The 17,890-nt window shown below is 41.1% G+C and overlaps 1 protein-coding gene across 4 annotated transcripts in view; it reads right to left on the bottom strand.

Moving 5' to 3' along the window:
* Positions 1-17,890, bottom strand: part of TENM2 (teneurin transmembrane protein 2) — a 1,406,199-nt gene that overhangs the window by 231,979 nt on the left and 1,156,330 nt on the right. For all 4 annotated transcript variants that reach the window (XM_006864840.1, XM_006864839.1, XM_006864842.1 and 1 more), the window contains 2 exons: positions 14,942-15,137; positions 5,899-6,000 (listed from right to left, as the gene is read on the bottom strand). In XM_006864840.1, the coding sequence (XP_006864902.1) occupies positions 5,899-6,000; positions 14,942-15,137 (298 nt within the window). The remainder of the gene's footprint in view (positions 1-5,898; positions 6,001-14,941; positions 15,138-17,890) is intronic.

The following is a 17,890-nucleotide window of genomic DNA, read 5'->3' on the forward strand; positions in this document are numbered from 1 at the left end:
GTCTTGCCACACTGCTGGCTGACCAGGTCTCCACCCGGGTTCACAGGAGTATATTGAACGTTGTAGGGCTTAGCTCACAGCTTCATTGGTGTTTTTCCCTAACTTCCCCTTATCGGTGATGAATGTGGTCACATATCAGAGCATGTATTTCCATTGAGTCTTAGTCTTGGAAAGGGGTTTGCACTGAGGGTACCCAACCACTTGCCTTGGTGTCTCCTGGGTGAGCAACTTGCTTGTTCTTATAGTAATCAGTCGGTCTGCCTATATTGTTTTGTATTTTTTCTGTCAGTCTTTCTTTCAAGAAGCATCTTCTGTTCTTCTAGCCGCTCCAGGCTGGTCTGCTCGTCCTTTCAAGTGGAAATTTCCCACCTCAGAAGATTCTGGATGCTGTTCAGGATTCCACCTATGGTCTTGTGTAATGCTCCACAGGAAGCCTCCTTCACTGGGCACGTTGTAGCCCCACTGTAGGAATTCCAACCTGGTATGGAGCTGTGGGTTAATGTGCCAAGACTGCAAAGACATTTGAACGGGAAGGTTGGTGGTTCAAGCTCACCAGCTGCTCCTTGGAAACCCTATATAGGGTTGCTATGGTTTGGAACCGACTTGACGGCACTTCACAACAACAATAACAATCAGTTATAGGCAGAAGACGGACTTACAAGCTTTCTATGGTGATATTTCTGGCTATTCCTTTCTCTTCCCCTCCATTATCTTTTAATTCTGTTTTTTCCATGAACTTTTGGAAGGCCCCTTATATTATTTTTGTAACTTTTCTGTAAATATAAAAAATGATTTCAAAATAAAAAGTTTTAAAAATGAAGGGCATTAGTTAAAATGAATGCTTTCATTACTGCTATGAGGATGAATGAGAGGTTATAAATTAAGTACTTTGCACAATGCTTGGCACAATTTAGTACTTAATGAAGGTTCCTTGTTATTTAAACCATGGCTTCAAAGCAGTTCATTCAAGTTTGACCCCTGGCATTTCCACTACAGATAAACCAAATCAAACTGCAGATTTTAACACCCCCCCCCCCAACCCCTTATGTATATATAAGAATCACATGAGGATCTATAAAAATCACTTGCTGATCCTGTCATAATGTAGATTCTGATTCAGCATATCTGCATATCTGGGGTAGAAATGTAAATTCTCGACAGGGGATCCAATAAGAATGAACTGGTTTGAAGCCTAATTTTCAAATAATCTGAAACATAGATTAATGTATGATAAGTAAATCAGGTGCTAATAATCAGTTTATGACCTTTAATTCCATGCTTCCATGAACTTTTTGAGGTCCTGGCATAATCAGTGAGTCTATGTTTTTTTGGTTTCTCCTTTCACACAGGTGTAGCTAGAGCCTTTTACTAATTGTTTTTGGTGTTGTTATATGCTGGCAAGCCTGTACCTACTCGGGGATCCTGTAAGGGTGTCTGAGGAGTAGCTAGTGTGTTTGAACCGCTGGACTTTTAGTTACCAATTTAGTGCTTATCCTACAGTGCCACACCAGGACTCTAGAAGTTACTGTTTCTGACATGAGCTATTCAAGCCCTGGGTTTCTCTAGAAGCAAGGTTAGCTTACAAGTGCTTGGGTCCACTTTCCAGATTCTTGATGTGAAATACATTTTGTTGGAAGCTGGCTTGGCTTGAATGCTAATCACAATGCAAATATTACTCTCTTGATGGAGTTAAAGGCAGCCCTAACATTTTCTACCACCACTTGTCTGTCAGCTTGTCATACTATGGTGACATGCATGTGAATTAAAGTATCATCAGGGTCGCCTATGGTGGACAGGGTTCAATAGAGCTTTCCCACTAAGATAGACTAAGAAGAAAGATCTGGCAATCTACTTCTGAAAATTGTTGTTGTTGAGGTGGTTCTACCTCATAGTGGCCCTGTATATGGTTTCCAAAGAGCGACTGGTGGCTTTCAAACTGCCAACCTTGTGGTTAGCAGTTCAGTGCTTATCTGACTGACCCACCAGGACTCTGAAAATTAGCCAATGTAATATAATGACTCACGACGGAAAATTGTCTGACTTGTTTGCTTTGGACATGTCATCAGGAGGAATCAACTGCTAGAGGAGGACATTATGCTTAGTGAAATAGAGGACCAACAAGGGGAGGGACACCTTCAGTGAGATGAATTGGGACAACAGCTAAAACAATGGTCATAAAAATGCTGATAATAATAAGGATGACTCTGTATATCTGGTCACCATGAGTTGGAGTCAACTCAAAGATAGTTTATTTATGTATTCATCCACTCATCCACCCATGCATTCACCCATCCATTCATCCATCTAGCGATCAAACATTTTTTATTTATGACGATTGATTGTAGCCTTCCATATCCATTTATTGGTTGTGACATAGCTCCTTTAAAAATTTCTCTATGATGTGCAGATTTAAAGAAATATGAGAGGACTTCCAAAAGTGAAAAAATGGAATGAAAAGATACAGAAATTTTTCCATTAAGTTTTTTAAAGCTTCGTCATATGTTAAATAAATAATAATGCTGATGGTCCAGGAATTTGGCAAAACTAATGAGCGTGGTACAGGAAAGATCACAGTTTGGGCAATAAAGGCTTAGATCAGTGTTGTTAGCAAGGAGCCCTGGTGGTATAAGCTCAGCAGCTAACTGGGCTTCATGGTTTGATTCTAGTCCCCTTCCACCGCAGTGACTCTGCAGGAGAAAGAAGACCTGGTCACCTACTTCCGTAAGCCTGGGTAACTCTAGGGGACAGTTCTGCTCTGCCACATGGGGGTCACGTTTCAGAGTCGAAATTGACCGGAAAGTACCCAACGACAACAGTGTTACTAGCAATGAAGCAGTATTAGCGGTGTCCATTTTGAAAATACCAGAAGAGACCTATCACTAGGGCAAAGAGGTCAAGACTTATTCTGAACACTCTTAAGCCAATTTGGCCAAGAGTAAATGGGGAAGTGAGGGAAGGCAATTATATTCTTTAAATGCTTCAATTTTTGCCTTCTGCATGCATCAACAGGTAAATTACAATATACAACAAGTCAAAGCCTGATCACAAGAACAGCTCCTGAGCGTGGAGGAACAATTCCTCTTAACAGCCACTCAATATTTGTTTCACAAGAATCAATTATAGACCATGGCTAATGCAGGCTTGGAGTGTGCACCCAGCCACAGCCCAGGTGGTGGATGCAAAACACACACCAAGAGTCCTTTTAAGCAGCTAAATGCACACCCCATTATAGATCCATAATGCAGAATGGGCGCTCGTCTGCAAATGGATTGAGAGCAAAGGGTTCTTAAATGGCCAGGGTACTTAGGTCTGAAAGGCCAGTCCCTGGATGTGCAGTCAGAACACACATGGTTTTTAGGATTAATAATACATCGATGTGTGTCAGTGTTAATATACATTTACAGCTCACAGCCTGTGCAGCTAAGTGTTCAGCCTATTTGCAGCCACATATAAAAGGACTACTCTGTGCTTCCTCTCATTAATGCCTTCGTGCCCAGGAAAATTAGATTACGAAAGAAAGGCCATTCAAATGAGATTGAGGTTTTCCTTCCGTTAAAGCCCTCGCTAGGAAAAGTACTCAGTCCCATGATGTTGTGTGTCATTCCCCTTTCCCCTTCAGCCCACTCAGAGCCTGAGCAAGGCCACCAGCTTTTAAGAGCTCCAGGCTCCATTTTTCACTTTGATGATGCCACTGGGCAGGTGTTAAGGCTGAAAAGAAATAAGCCACCAGAATTGTTCAGTGGTTTCTTGCTTTCTTTTTCCTTTAGTTTCCTACAAGCTCACCAAAGCATTTACTTTATTGTGTGATAGAACATTTTTTTTGTAGGTGGTATCATTTAAGAGTCCTGGTGTGATGCTGTAGGATAAGCACTGGATTGCTAACCACAAGGTCAGTGCTTCAAAACCACTAGCTGTTCCTTGAAAATCCAATACATGGATGCTGTAAGTCAGAACAGACTTGATGGCACTTAAAACAATAGTACTATTTAGGAATTAGTCTCATGCATACACTTCCATCCAGAAATACAAAAAAAAAATCTCATTCACTCGTTAGTTGTACAGACTGAATTATGTCTCTGCAAAAGGTAAGTTGAAATTCTTAACTCTGGTAGCTGTCCAACTTGACCCTGTTTGGAAATAGGGTCCTTGAGGATATCAGCAGTTAAGTTAGCATGAAGTCATGTTAGAGGAGGGTAGGGTCTAATCCTATATGGATGGTATCCTTAGAAAAAAGGCAGAGACAAAAGAAGGATGACATGTGAAGCTGTACTTAACTTCTGGTGGAAGTGTATGCAGGAGACTAATTCCTAAGTGGTTCTATTGTTGTGAAGTGCCATTGAGTCTGTTCTGACTTACAGTGGATGCAAACCAGTGAACACTTGGAGCTACCCAGAAGCAAGCAACGAGACCTGGAATGGTTTCTTTCTGAGCCCTCAGATGGATTCAACTTGGCTAATAGTCTGATTTGGATTTCCAGCATCTAGAACTGTAAGAAAATAATTTTCTGTTCTGACAAGTTTGTGGTAATTTATTATAGCAGGCCTAGGAAAGTAAGGCTGTTAGCCTTCATTAGTTTGAGAATCTCAAATCTCTGAATTATTTTGAATAATGGAAAACTTTTTTCTGAACTATTGTTTGGAGGTTGGGAATAAAGAAGTGACTCTTTTAGCATTTGCAGAGCCATTTGATTAATAATTGCCTCCTCACTGGATACAAAGGCAGGAACATCTTTTATTGAAACACAGATAAAAAAAAATGAAGGGTCCCCAACCTTGAGGTCTATCAATGTGCCTGCTATCCTCTAAGAGATCTCTGTGTGCTATCTAGTATCATTCTTACATTGAATTTATGGAGAACACCTCACTTTCGAGATGAGGAAACTGAGGCTCAGAAATGCTAATAAGTCACTGTTCAAGGTGACAATGGTACTAGATAGCAGACTAGTGTAAGGGTCCATAACCTCCCCAGCACTGTTTTACATGCTGGTATTGGACTCCTGGTGTGGTGCTACAGGATCTGCACAAGGCTGGCAGTTCAAACCCACCAGCTGCTCCTTGGAAACCCTATAAGGGGTCGGTATGAGTCGGAACTGACTCAACACCACTTAACAACAACATACAAGCTATTAGTGAATGAGGTTTCAGTGTGGTGGACCATAACAAGCATTTTGGAAAGATGGAATAGAGTTGGATAGAAAACAAACACAGAAAAGGTATATAAGTTGTTTTATGAAAGTTTTGTCTCAATTTTATATTGTGTGTGTCTCTCTTCTATATATAGACACATACACAGGCGCATGTATGTGTGTATTAGTAAAAGCTATGTAAAGGTCAGACTGAAGGTCTCTCATAAACTAAGTATACAGTGCGCAAATTCCCTGTACTTGTGAGAATCATTTTCTTCCTTATATTACCTTTCCCTCAACAATCCTAGAGCCCCAGCCATTCTGTGCAAAGCAGTGTAGATAAATTAATAATACAATTTAAAATCGATTCCACTAAGATAAATAGTGCTTCCTAGATTAAGAGAGTAGCTGGCCAGAATGAATGAAATTTACTAACCCTGAGATGCTTAATCTTCCATTACATAGAAGCTAATGATTATAAGAAAGGAGTGATGGTAATTCACTTCTGCTTTTACAGGAAATCCAGTCATCTCATTTTCAGCAAATCTTTCTTCTCAGCACACCTTGATGCCAAGGATAACTGCCTTACTCCTATTGGTGCATCGGCCAATTGTCATATATTAAAGCTTACTCATTTGTTTCTGGTATGCCTGGGCTTACAGGATGTCCAGGTGGAGTTTGCTAGGAAGGCTTCTTTGGTGTCCCTAGTTCTATTCCCTCTGATAATTGTATGCTCTGTTTTCCAACCATAGCAAGAAAGTGGTGACCAATACCTTTAGCACAGTCTGCTCCTAGGAATCCTGGAAAGCAGTGACACAGCCCAGAAACACACTCGCCATTCCCGTGGCAGTTGCGTGGACAGTCTTGCACTGAATCTGCAAAATAGAGAAATTCAGTGACTACCTTTTTCTCTGCTTGCTGGGGGAATAATTGCACAATCAACAATCCAGTTTTTAATGACCAGTGGGAGTAAACTCAGGTTTACTCCAAACTACAGGGAGCATGGAGTGAGTGAAGTCAGACAATAGGGAGTAGTGGGGCTTGGGATTAATTGGATAATGTGTGGAACAGCCACTATTTGCCACCTGATTAATTCAGGCAAGAATGCAAGGCTAGTATTGCTGCAAATTGTGTTTTTTCAAAAGAAGCCATATCCAAAGAGGTCTGGATCTAAAGACTATGACATGTTTGAATGCTGAAAAAAAAAAAAAAGTAAACACTCTCAGCCCTCTCAATATCATCCATCAATTTAAGACTTGATTTAATATGTGGACTATCAGATTTTAGCCTCATTTATAGAGGAAGATTATTCAAAACGACAATGGTTGTTGCCTAGTCTCAAATACGTTTAGTAACAACATGAGCTACTTTAAAGAATTCTAATCAAAGAAAAATCCTAGATGTTTCTTGTAAGTGTACACAGACCAAAGCATATCTGTGGTTACCAGGTATAGGCAGGAGGGAGGGGAATGGGAGGACTCAATGCTTAGGGAAACTGAGCTTCTGTTAAGTGTGCTGGGGAAATCTGGGGATTTCATAAGGCTGATGGTTGAACAACATGATGAATATAATTAATGTCATTAAACTGAACAGATGACGATGGTTATTAGTTGCAATTCTGAACCCACCATATATATTTGCCACAATAAGAAAAGGAAAAGAAAAAGAAAACTCTAAACACAGAAGACTGATTAATTTAGATATGATTTTAGAGTATACAGGGTAGTAAGTTTTGGGCTACACAGAAGCCCTTTTATATTCAGTTTTTGAGAATCTTATTTTTTCACGAATATCAACTACTTCATGTTTGTTCTAACCTATGTAGTCAAGTCATTTCATTTGGGATAAAGAATCACTTTAGGTTGATTTATTTCTGCCCAGAATTATACATATTCATTTAAAAGTTATCATATTATCATAATAGACATGCTCATCCTCATTTTTTTTTTATTAAATGATAATAAACACAGTTAAGCACTCAACTATTAGACAACAGTTAGTAGTTTGACTCTCCCCAGAGGCACTTTGGAAGAAAGGCCTACTGATCTGCTACTGGAAATGCAGCCACTGCAAACCCTATGGAGCACAGTTCTACTCTGACGCACACAGGGTCACCGTGAGTCAGAATCCACTTACTGACAACTAACAACAAGAAACTGCCCAACACCAGTTTCTAGGATGCTGAAAAGGAAAACACAGCCACTATGCCCAGGATGTGACATTATACAACTTTTGGTGAGCTGGAAATATTGCCTGAGTGATGTTGCATAAAACTAAAAAAGTCTAATTGTTTCTAATGGAGTCACCTGAGTGTGGTGAAGCATGTTTTCCTTTAAACTTCTTTTCCCATTTACTGCCACTCTGGATTGACAAACCAGACCATGACATTTTGCTTGCTTTATATAGTGTTTTACTTCTCAGGGTTCTTATTCCCAAACCAGGCTGGAGTTGGTCCTGGCATTCGGAGAACTCAATGAATGCATCTACGTTAGAAAATCAGGTACAGGTTTATAGTCAACATACACATAAACCCTTCAACAGCTATTTCCTGAGCACTTACTATATACCAGTCATTGAGAGACTTTTGTGAATGCTTCCAAGTCTATGTCTTTAAAGTCTAACTCTCAACATTTCCAGCTGAAATTCCTTGGAGGTGGCTCTGTGAAGGTGGACTGAGATGCATCCAGGTGGCTACCTATTTGTGTCATTTATTCATCATTCACTTAATAAGCAATAAGTGATTCTATAAAATTCCTGTTTATGTGGGTCAAAACCCAGCAAGTTTATATGGTGTTGGGGGACAATTCCCTATCCGTCTCTCATGTTTCTACAGATATTGTGAGCAGAGCATGCTGGCTGCCTTACTCCGGACTATCTTTTCAAGGCCCTGGGGATGAGTTGAACTTCATTCCAAGATCAGTGAGAATAGATGAAAAGTCCTAAATAGAGGGGCACCATTCCCCAGTGTACATTTTATGAAGTCACTTCCACCCTGAGGTAGAGATGCTGCTCACTGAGCCTATGGGTCAGGGAACGGTTGGGTGCAAAGCTACATTTCCTGAGGCCAAGGCTCTCTCTCATGTTAAGCCTTACATCTTCAGAGACACAGCAGTGAAGATCCATGCTACTACAACCCCACGGAAAATAGCTGAAGGTTTTCCATGTGCTCTGCTCTTGGAGGGAAGGATTCCCTGTCTTTTACCTGAGGTATTTATCCTTATGTTTCAGTTTAGACAACATTTAACTTCCAGGCCTCTTATTCTTCACTTCTTTTAAAAATGGGTCTGTGCTCTTCTTTGTTCACATAGGACCTATAATTGTCTCTTTTTGTTTTCTCTCACCAATCTCCCTGAATTGTTCACAAAGGTCTCTCAATGCCTGGTACTTAGTAGGTGTTCAGGAAATAGTTGTTGAAGTGTTTGTGTATAAGTATTGGATATCCAGAATAAGTAAGAATTGCTACTGAGAGTATTTTTAATTTGCTCTTCCCAATGTCTTATAATTGGAAGTATTTCTACAGTTTTTGAGGAAGAGATCAAGTATACGTTACTGTTGAAATATAAAGACACTGTCCTCAATCATTTCCCTTTCTCTAATACTCAATTCAATATTATTATTGAGATAGTAACATCCCTGGGTAGGGCAAGGGGTCCTAGGAGTACCACTGTATACTAAACACTGGGCAGCTAATCAAAAGGTTGGTGGTTTTAATTCACCAGCTGCATCATGGGAGAAAGATAAGGTAGGTAGTCTCAGAAACCGTAAGGAACATTTCTACTGTCTTAAAGTGTTGCTATGGTAGTGTAGTGGTTACGAATCGGGCTGCGAACCTTAAGGTCAGCGGTTTGAAACTACCAGCCGCTCTGTGGGAGAAAGATGAGGCTTTCTACTCCCGTAAGGATTTACACCCTCGGAAACCCTATACAGGGTCACTGTGGGTCGGAAGCGACTCAAAGGCACTTAACAACAACAACAACAAAAGTATTGCTATGAGTGGGAATTGAATAAATGGCAGTGGGGTTGTGGGTGGGACAAAGAGGTTGAACCCACCCTGAGGCACCTCAGTAGACAGGCCTAGCAGTTCTGCTTCAGAAAGGTAGGTCTTAAAATTCCTATGGCACAGTTCCTCTCTGCATTCATTGGGTTGGAATCGACAAAACAGCAATTAAATAATTAAATAATAACAATACCATTGAGTTACCTCTGGTTTTCCATTTTAAGTTGGTTTAAAAGTTTTCTTGAGATAAAAAAAACCCCACAAGATTGGTAAGCAAGTCATTGGTAAGCAAGTCCTCCAGCAGAGGACATTTTACTCAGTGGCAATATTATTGTTTATTAAGTGCCGTTGAGTTGGTTCCAACTCACAGTGACCCTATACAGGGTTTCCGAGGAGCTGCTGGTGCATTTGAACTGCCGACCTTGTAGTTTGCAGTCCAGTGCTGATCTTACAGTGCCACACCAGGACTCCACACGGTGGAGTCTAACTCTGTTTCATGTCTTGGACTATACCACAAAGACACTGTTGTCCCCTGAGATGAAACTCATCTCCAAAAGCAGGCTACTTCTCTCAAAACACATCAAAAGACTTCCCAGAGTCAAAGGTATATTTAGTGTGATCGCTGGTTGACACCCGTCTAGCATTTTTTCTTCTGTTTCAGATCACAGGGGCTTTCAGAGCTCCTGGCTGCTCTTGATGGAGAACATTCTAATAGATATGTGTGGGAGAACCTCTGGACCAAAGAAAACACTATTCTTTTCCTTGCATTTCAGGCCAATTACTATCATTGCTCTATCAAGATGTCTGCCCAACTATTAGGACAATTACCTTTGACTTTCTCTTTGAGCTACTGTCCAGACAAGAGAAAACCTCTGGGGAGAATTGCTATTCCCAGCTCCGACAGCTGAGGAAGGGTAATGGCCTGGGGGAAGGGCATCTCACTACACCACAACATCTGTGTCTATGTGGATAGAGGAAACGGAGGGTAGAATCCATTACCTAGAATAATCCAGCCCCCAGAAATATTGCTGTTCAGGAGGAAAGGGATTTGTTTGGCCAGAACCCAAAGAAATTTAGTGGATAATAGCATAACCCACCACTGCCATCATCAAGTCGGTTCCGGCTCATAATGACCCTAAAAAGACAGTAGAACTGCTCCTTAGTGCTTCCAAGCCTGTACATCTTTATGAAAGCAGAGAGCCTCAGCTTTCTCCCTTCAAGTGATTGGTGGGTTTGAACCACTGACCTTTTGGTTAACTAGCACTCCTTGGTTAAGAACACAACTTCTGAAAGTTTGAATCCTGACTCCACCTCCTATTAGCCGTCTGCCTTGGGTTACTTAGCCGGAAAATGGAGAGAACAGTGATAGTACCTACCTCACGTGACTACTCTATGGGCTGAATGAGCTAATGCACCCACAGGGCATAATGCTAGGACTTTGTTGTTGTTAAGTGCCTGTCCAGTGGATTCCAACGCAAAGTGAGCTTGCAGTTAGCAGTTCAGTGCTTTTCCTACAGCGCCACACCAGTACCCCCAAATACAAGTGTTTTTACATGGTAAATGTCTTTCTGATGCATGTGGAGCTACTTCTATTGTTGTTATTTTAAAATTTTTTTAGGAAGTGAAGGAGTCCATGCTGGCATTGGCCAAGAGATGGTCTGATGCTTGCTTCTTCTTCTCCCTTCTCTCTGGGTTGCCTGCAGTGATCTTTGGCTCTCTCTGTCTCCTAGTTACCCTGTGCTACCTCTTTTTATGCCTCTCCTCACCCCCAGCTCTCTGATAGTACAGGAGGGACGGGACCCTCCCCATTCTGTCCCTTTCAATAAAGCAGCTGAGTGAGGAACCAGCAGAAGATGCTGTTTTAAAGTCATCAGCCCAGTGGAGCTTGTCACAGCCCCTCTGCCTCAAACAGACCCAACAACCACCCCCCACCTCCCAGACCCTCAGCTGCAAGAGCCACATTCTTGCTGAATGGCCTCAAGAGGCTCCCACTTTAATGGTATGAGAAGACCCAAAAAAGAGGACCTGGTTATCTGCTGTTATTCTTCACCATTTCACTAAGTCTTGTTTCAGTGCTAGCGATAGTTGCCGTTGAGTAGACTATGACTTATGGCAACTCCAAGTGGGTCAGAGGGGTGTAACACAACATTACCAGGGGCTGATGATTTGGAAGCTGATCATCAAGTTTTTCTTCTAAGGATCCTCTGGGTAGATTCAAATCATCACCTTTTGGTTAGCAGCTAATCACATTAACTATTCACATCACCAGGGATTCCTGAGTCCCTTTAGACTCCAACTAAAGCAGCTACTGTGCATGGTGTGGGTTGATAAGGTCATGTCATGATTTTGGAGTTTAAATACAGGATGGTAAGGATATCCTCTCCCCCCATCAGGTTCTTCAACCAAAGGTTGTTTTAATCGCAACATCTCATACAAGGGTGAAAGTTTCTAGCTTCTTCCTTTTATGAGTTAGTTTCTACATGCTTATACCTCCTCTTCACCCTCATTATTTTTTTTGAACCTCAAGGTGGTGGTTCAAGCTCACCAGCTGCTCCTTAGAAAACCTATACTGGGTTGCTATGGGTCAGAATCAACTCAACAGCACTTAACAACAACAACAACAACCCTCATTAGTACATAACTTGATGCTGGGGAATTCCCCTTTCTGTGGATGACTTCTCAAATTACTTTCATTATAAAAGTTTATAGCATTGGTTTAGCACAGGGATTCACAGATTTTCTACAGAGCGACAGCTAGTAAATATTTTAGGCTGGACAGGCATCCTGTCTCTGTCTCAACTACTCAGCTCTGCCGTAGTAGTGCCAAAGCTGCCATAGACAATACATAAATGGATGAGCGTGGCTGTGAGCCAATAAAACTTTATTTACAAAAGCAGGCAGTGGTCCAGAATCAGCCCATGGGTGGTAGTGTGCCAAAATGCTTTAGAGTACTTGGCTAGCCCTGATACGGTCAGTCTTTCCTGAGCAGAGAAAACAAGGATTGACTTCATTCCTGTGGTCAATACCCCAAACCTACCTGAATTATTCCATTCTGAAGTTGAGGCCACTGCTCTAGAACTGCCATCAAAACATCAGGATGGCTTATATGTATCTTTTAGGAATCTGGGACCTCAGAGAAATACTTTGAAACAACAGACAAGTTCATAAAAATGTAGTCAGTGGAAAAACCAATGAATAAGATGTACTCAAACAGAATTCACTTCCTTATACTGTTCCATTGGTTATCACGTGGTGATTATTTGTCCCGATGTTGGAGTCCAGGTGTAGCACTGTAGGATAAGCACTGGACAGCTAAGTAGAGGTTGGTAGTTCAAACTCACCAGTCACTCCCTGGAAACCCTATACAGGGTTGCTATAGGACAGAACAGACTTGATGGCACTTAACAAGTCCAAGCAGCACTCAAGAAATAAATGACATATCACATTGGGCACATCTGCTGCAAAAGACCTCTTTAAGTATTAAAGAGCAAAGTTGTCACTTTGAGGACTAAAGTGCACTTGACCCAAGCCGTAGTATATTCAATCACCTCATATGTATGCAAAAACTGGACAATGAATAAGGTAGACTGGAGAAGAATTATAGCATTTGAATTATGGTGTTGGCGAAGAATATACCACAGATGCCAGAAGAAGGAATGGATCTATCTTGGAGGAAGTACAGCCAGAAGGTTCCTTAGAAGTGAGAATGGCAAGATTTCATCTCATGTATTTTGGATAAATTATCAGGAGGGATCAATCCCTGAAAAGGGACATGCTTGATAAAGTAGAAAGTCAGCAAAAAAGAGGTAGAACCTCAGTGAGATGGATTGACACCATGGCTACAATCATGGGCTCAAACAGAGCAATTATTGTGAGGATGGGGAAGGACTAGACAACATTTCATTCTGTTGTCCATAGCATCACTACGAGTCCGAACTGACTCCATGCTCCCTAACAACAAGAAGTCCATGCCAGTCATGTTATACACAGGATAATCTATCACCCTTTACTTCAGGGTTAGTCCCTTTTTTACAGACAATGAAGCAGATTCAGGGAGGTTAAGTGGCTCAGTTAGGATTTGGGAAAAGAAAGGTGATATTCAATGCTGGATCTACCTGTTTTTTTCCCCTCATAAAAACAACCCTATCTAGACTTCTTAATTGGGCCTTGAGATTCACAGGTAAAAGATGCTGGGACAACATGGTGGTGTAGAAAGAGCAATGGATATAGCCTAGAAGTCGACAGGACTTTGGGTGACCCACTAAACTTTCTGAACCTCAGTTGATCCCTCTGTGAAATGGGTCTAACAATCCATGATTCACGGATGCTCTACTAAGGATTAATTATCACCAGAAAGAAAATCAAAACCTTAAAGAGGATCTACAGCTTCTTTGATTGTTAAAATTCTTGAGATTTGTTTGAACAAAATGCGTTGAAATCTTCTCTAGGCAATGGTCTTTTTATGAGTTTGTGTGCATGTATAAGAGATAACTTTGGATATATTCTTAGATTTTTCTCTGAGACCAAAACAACAGGGTGAAAGCATGCCAAAAATGACAGGTGCTTAATTAAAGCATTTTGAGATTTACCTACATTGTGAACAAAGATAATATAGATACATAGTTCCCCGTTTTTCTTCTATGCTATATCTATTTCCCGGATTTATTTTCAAGTTGTTTTATAATTTTATAGAATTTTGATCTTTTTCCTGAAAAATTTTTTTTTAGTTCCCCCACTACCCCCTGATTTTTAAAAAGAGAGATTCTTAGCTAATGTAAGTTGCCAGTATTTTTCTGTCCCACTGTGTGCTTAAGGAGCCCTGGTGGTGGAATGGGTTGTGTGATGGGTTGTTAAGCACAAGTTCAGAGGAATGAATCCACCAGCTACTCTGACGGAGAGTGATGAGGCTTTCTGCTCCTGTAAAGATTTACTGCCTTAGAAACCCTAGGTTGGTTGTTGTTAAGTGCAGTCTAGTCGGTTCTAACTCATAGGAACCCTGTATAAGGTTTCCTAGGAGCAGCTGGTGAGCTTGAACCTCTGACCTTGCAGTTCAAACCAACCTTTCAGTCCAGTGCATTAACTAACAGGGCCACACCAGGACTCTGGAAACCCTACACAGGGTCATGAGTTGGAACTGACTCAACAGCACACCATCACCACCACTGTGTGCTTTGTGATTTATAGACTTGGTCTCATTTAATCCTATAATAACTATGAAGTGAGTACTCATTTGGTTATATTATACCACTAGGAAGCCAAGGCTTCTCATTTCTCATTTCTTCTTTTATAGGTGTAGGCAGGACTCCTATTGTAGCCAGAGCTAGTTTTTGGTGAGGAGTGCTGGTGGTACTGTAGGATAAACACTGGACTGCCAACCACAGCTCATACCCACCAGTCACTCCGCAGGAGAAAGATGAGACTTTCTGTTCTGGCAAAGATGTACAGCCTCAGAAATCCTACACAGGGTTATTATGATTCGGAACCTACTCATGACACCTAATACCAATTTTTGGTGGTTGATACAAATAGTTAAGTGCTCAGTTAGTAATGGAAAGGTTGGTGGTTTGAAGCCACGCAGAGACACCTCAGAAGAAGCCTGATTGAAAGGTCATGAAAATCCTTTGGAACACAGTTCTACTCTGACACACAGGGGTCACACTGTGAGTCAACTTGATGGATCCTGAGAGGCCTAAAATGAAGCATTCTGGTTTGGTATCTCATGTAGCAGAAACTACCTTGGGAGACATGTCTTCTAGAGAGGTCTAGAATATATATATATATCATTCCCCTCATGGTATATTGCCTCAGAAATGCCGTACCTAAGACAGCAGTGTTGAAGGAAACCATCTCTTTGTCCTTGCCATCGTTGTAGAAGGCTAGGTGCCACAGGCCCACGTCCAGGTATTGCACAAACACGGCTTCATTTTGAACCAAGGTCTGTATGCTCCGGCGCTCCCTGGATGACTCGACCACACTCCACTTCTCCTTCCCGTCCAGCCGCTCCATGAAGTCATACTAGGAAAGGAGAGAGAGAGCTGTGTCTGAGACAAGGTGATGGACCAGGTCCTCCGACTAGCACCTTCCCTTCCCACCCCATTAGTTATCAGAGAAATGGCTTTTAGTCATTCTTCTGTGAGCTCATGCAGTAAAACCAGCATCATAAACATTGTAACAACGTAACACCAGTCACCGTTTACTACTTTTGTAATTATTGCCTATAGTATTATTACTACAGGTCATAATCCCTCTCTGTAATTCCAAAATCCAAACAGTTTTACAGCCCAATTTTCTGCTGCCGCTGCTGTTATTATCCTTGTTTTAAGTTTGCAACAAACTCATGTGTGGTACAAGCTGACATGACCTGCGGTGAGGTTTTATATAATCTTAGTCTGTCTCACATAGTGAGAATGTTCATTCAATGAGCTACAGAAATAGAAGTGTGTTTGATTATTGGTTGCTGCTTTTGCCCCACTGGGATGCTGTATAATATATAGTACGTGCAAAGTGGTACTTTTTACAAGCCCCCCCAAATTCTGAATTCTAAAATATATCTGCCCATGCCCAAGTATTTCAGGTAAGAAATTATGGACCTATGTTACTGTCTGTCACCTACTGATCATTTTCCAAGGGACAGAGGTACAGTGAAGTTATAGATTAAGAATCAGGGCTGTGAAGTCAGATTGCCTGGAAGAGAACCCTGCTGTAGCTGCCACTAACTACACTGGTCTGTGTCTTAGTTTTCCTCCATTGTTAACACTGGGAAGACAATGGTACCCATATTATAGTGATGCTATGAGAATTAAGAGTGTATTTAGAATATTGCCTGTCACACAACAAAAACAACATACACATTAGCTACTATTATCATCATCATCACCGTTTCATTCAATTCTCGAAGAAACTCTGTAAGTTAGGTATAATTTTATAGATAAGGAAACTGAGGCTCAGAAAACTCAAGCAACTTCTCCAAAGTCACACAGCTCCTAAGTGGACAAGAATTTGGAACTTAGGTCTACTCATGTACAACGTCCATGCGCTCACAATCCTTGACCTCAGAAAAACCAGCAATTAAATCTAAAACTTTATTAAATGGAAACAGGTTTCGAACTAGAAGCACTCAGTGAGAGATAGCGTGGGGAAGGAAGGGCACCTACACCAGTGAATAGGAAAAGCCAAGTATGACCAGGAAAGGCCTGTTCTGGAGGACAGAGATCCTTGAGCAGTGACTGATATGATGAAGGGGAATTATTTTTCCTTTTAGAAAAATTTCACTGTGGTAAAATATATGTAACATTCCGCCCCCCCCCCCCCCAGTTTAAACCTCTTTTAAGTGTACAATTCAGTGCCATTAATGACATGCGTACAAGCAATCATCACCACTACCCATTTCCAAAAATGTCCCATTACCTCAACAGAAACTCAGTATCCTCTGAGCAATAACTACCCACTCCCTTTATCCCCTGGTAACTTCTAATCAACTTTTTTTCTTTTACTTTTCTTGGCATTTTATTTTAAGCTTAATTTACTCCCAAGCCGTAAGTTTTTGTTTCTTCAGTTTCTTATGAGAAATCTTTTTCTTCTGTGCAACCTCCTCTTCCAGTTTAGGAACAATTTGTTCCTTTTCAGTGAGGATCATCTCAGTGTGGTGGGGGGAGCTCACATAGGGAGTGATCTGACCATGAGCTCTGTAAGTTTGGTGGCGCATCTTGGGAGATTTGTTGACCTGGATGTGTTCAATGACCACAGAATCCTCATCTAAACCCTTAAATTCAGTATTGCACTCCACATTTTTAAACAAGTGCAGCAAAAATTCAGCACTCTTTTGGGGTCACTGACCCTGTGTCCAACCCCACTGTTTGGCCTGTGCACACCTACCAATGCCACCACCGAAACATTGAAATGGTACACATTGCTTCTGCAAAGTGACATCTTTAAGATACTTGGTGGCTTTCCGGATATGCATACCCTTGATGGCCTGGGCAGTCTCATGGGTGTTCTTAAAATGGACCACGAGATTTGAACCTCTCGATTTGCATGATTTTGTGGGGTTTTCTGGGTCAAGTGAGTAGTGAACCATTTTGTGAGATTACCTCAGGCCACTTATGGGGAGAGAGCAAACTTTTGTCTCTATGCATTGGCTTTTTCTAGGTAGTTCATATAAGTGGTATCCCTATAATATTTGGCTATTTGTGTCTGATCTATTTCACTCAGTAAAATGTTTTCAAGGTTCACCCATGTTGTAGCATGTAGCTGAATTTATTTCTCTTTAAATAACATCATGATAAACGGAGAAAAGATTGAAGTTGCCAAAGACATCATTTTGCTTGGATCCACAATCAACACTCATGGAAGTAGCAATCAAGAAATCAAATGACTCACTTCATTATGTAAATCTGCTGCACAAGACCTCTTTAAAGTGTTCAAGAGCAAAGATATTAGTTTCAGAACTAATAAGAAGCATCTTTCTCAAGTCATGGTATTTTCCATTGCATCATATGCATGTGGATGTTGGACAATGAATAATGAAGAAAGGAGAATTGATGCATTTGAGGTATGGTGTTGGAGAAAAATATTAAAAGTGCCATGGGCTACTAGAAGAACAAACAAATCTGTCTTGGAAGAGGTACAGTTAGAATTATCCTTAGAAGCCAGGATGATGACATGTTTCAGACATGTTACCAGGAGGGACCAGTCCCTGGAGAAGGACATTATGCTAGGCAAAGTGGAGGCTCAGCAAAAAAAAGAAGAAACGCCCAATGAGATGGACT

The sequence above is a fragment of the Chrysochloris asiatica genome, unplaced genomic scaffold, assembly GCF_000296735.1.
Source record: "Chrysochloris asiatica unplaced genomic scaffold, ChrAsi1.0 scaffold00071, whole genome shotgun sequence".
NCBI classification, from domain to species: domain Eukaryota; kingdom Metazoa; phylum Chordata; class Mammalia; order Afrosoricida; family Chrysochloridae; genus Chrysochloris; species Chrysochloris asiatica.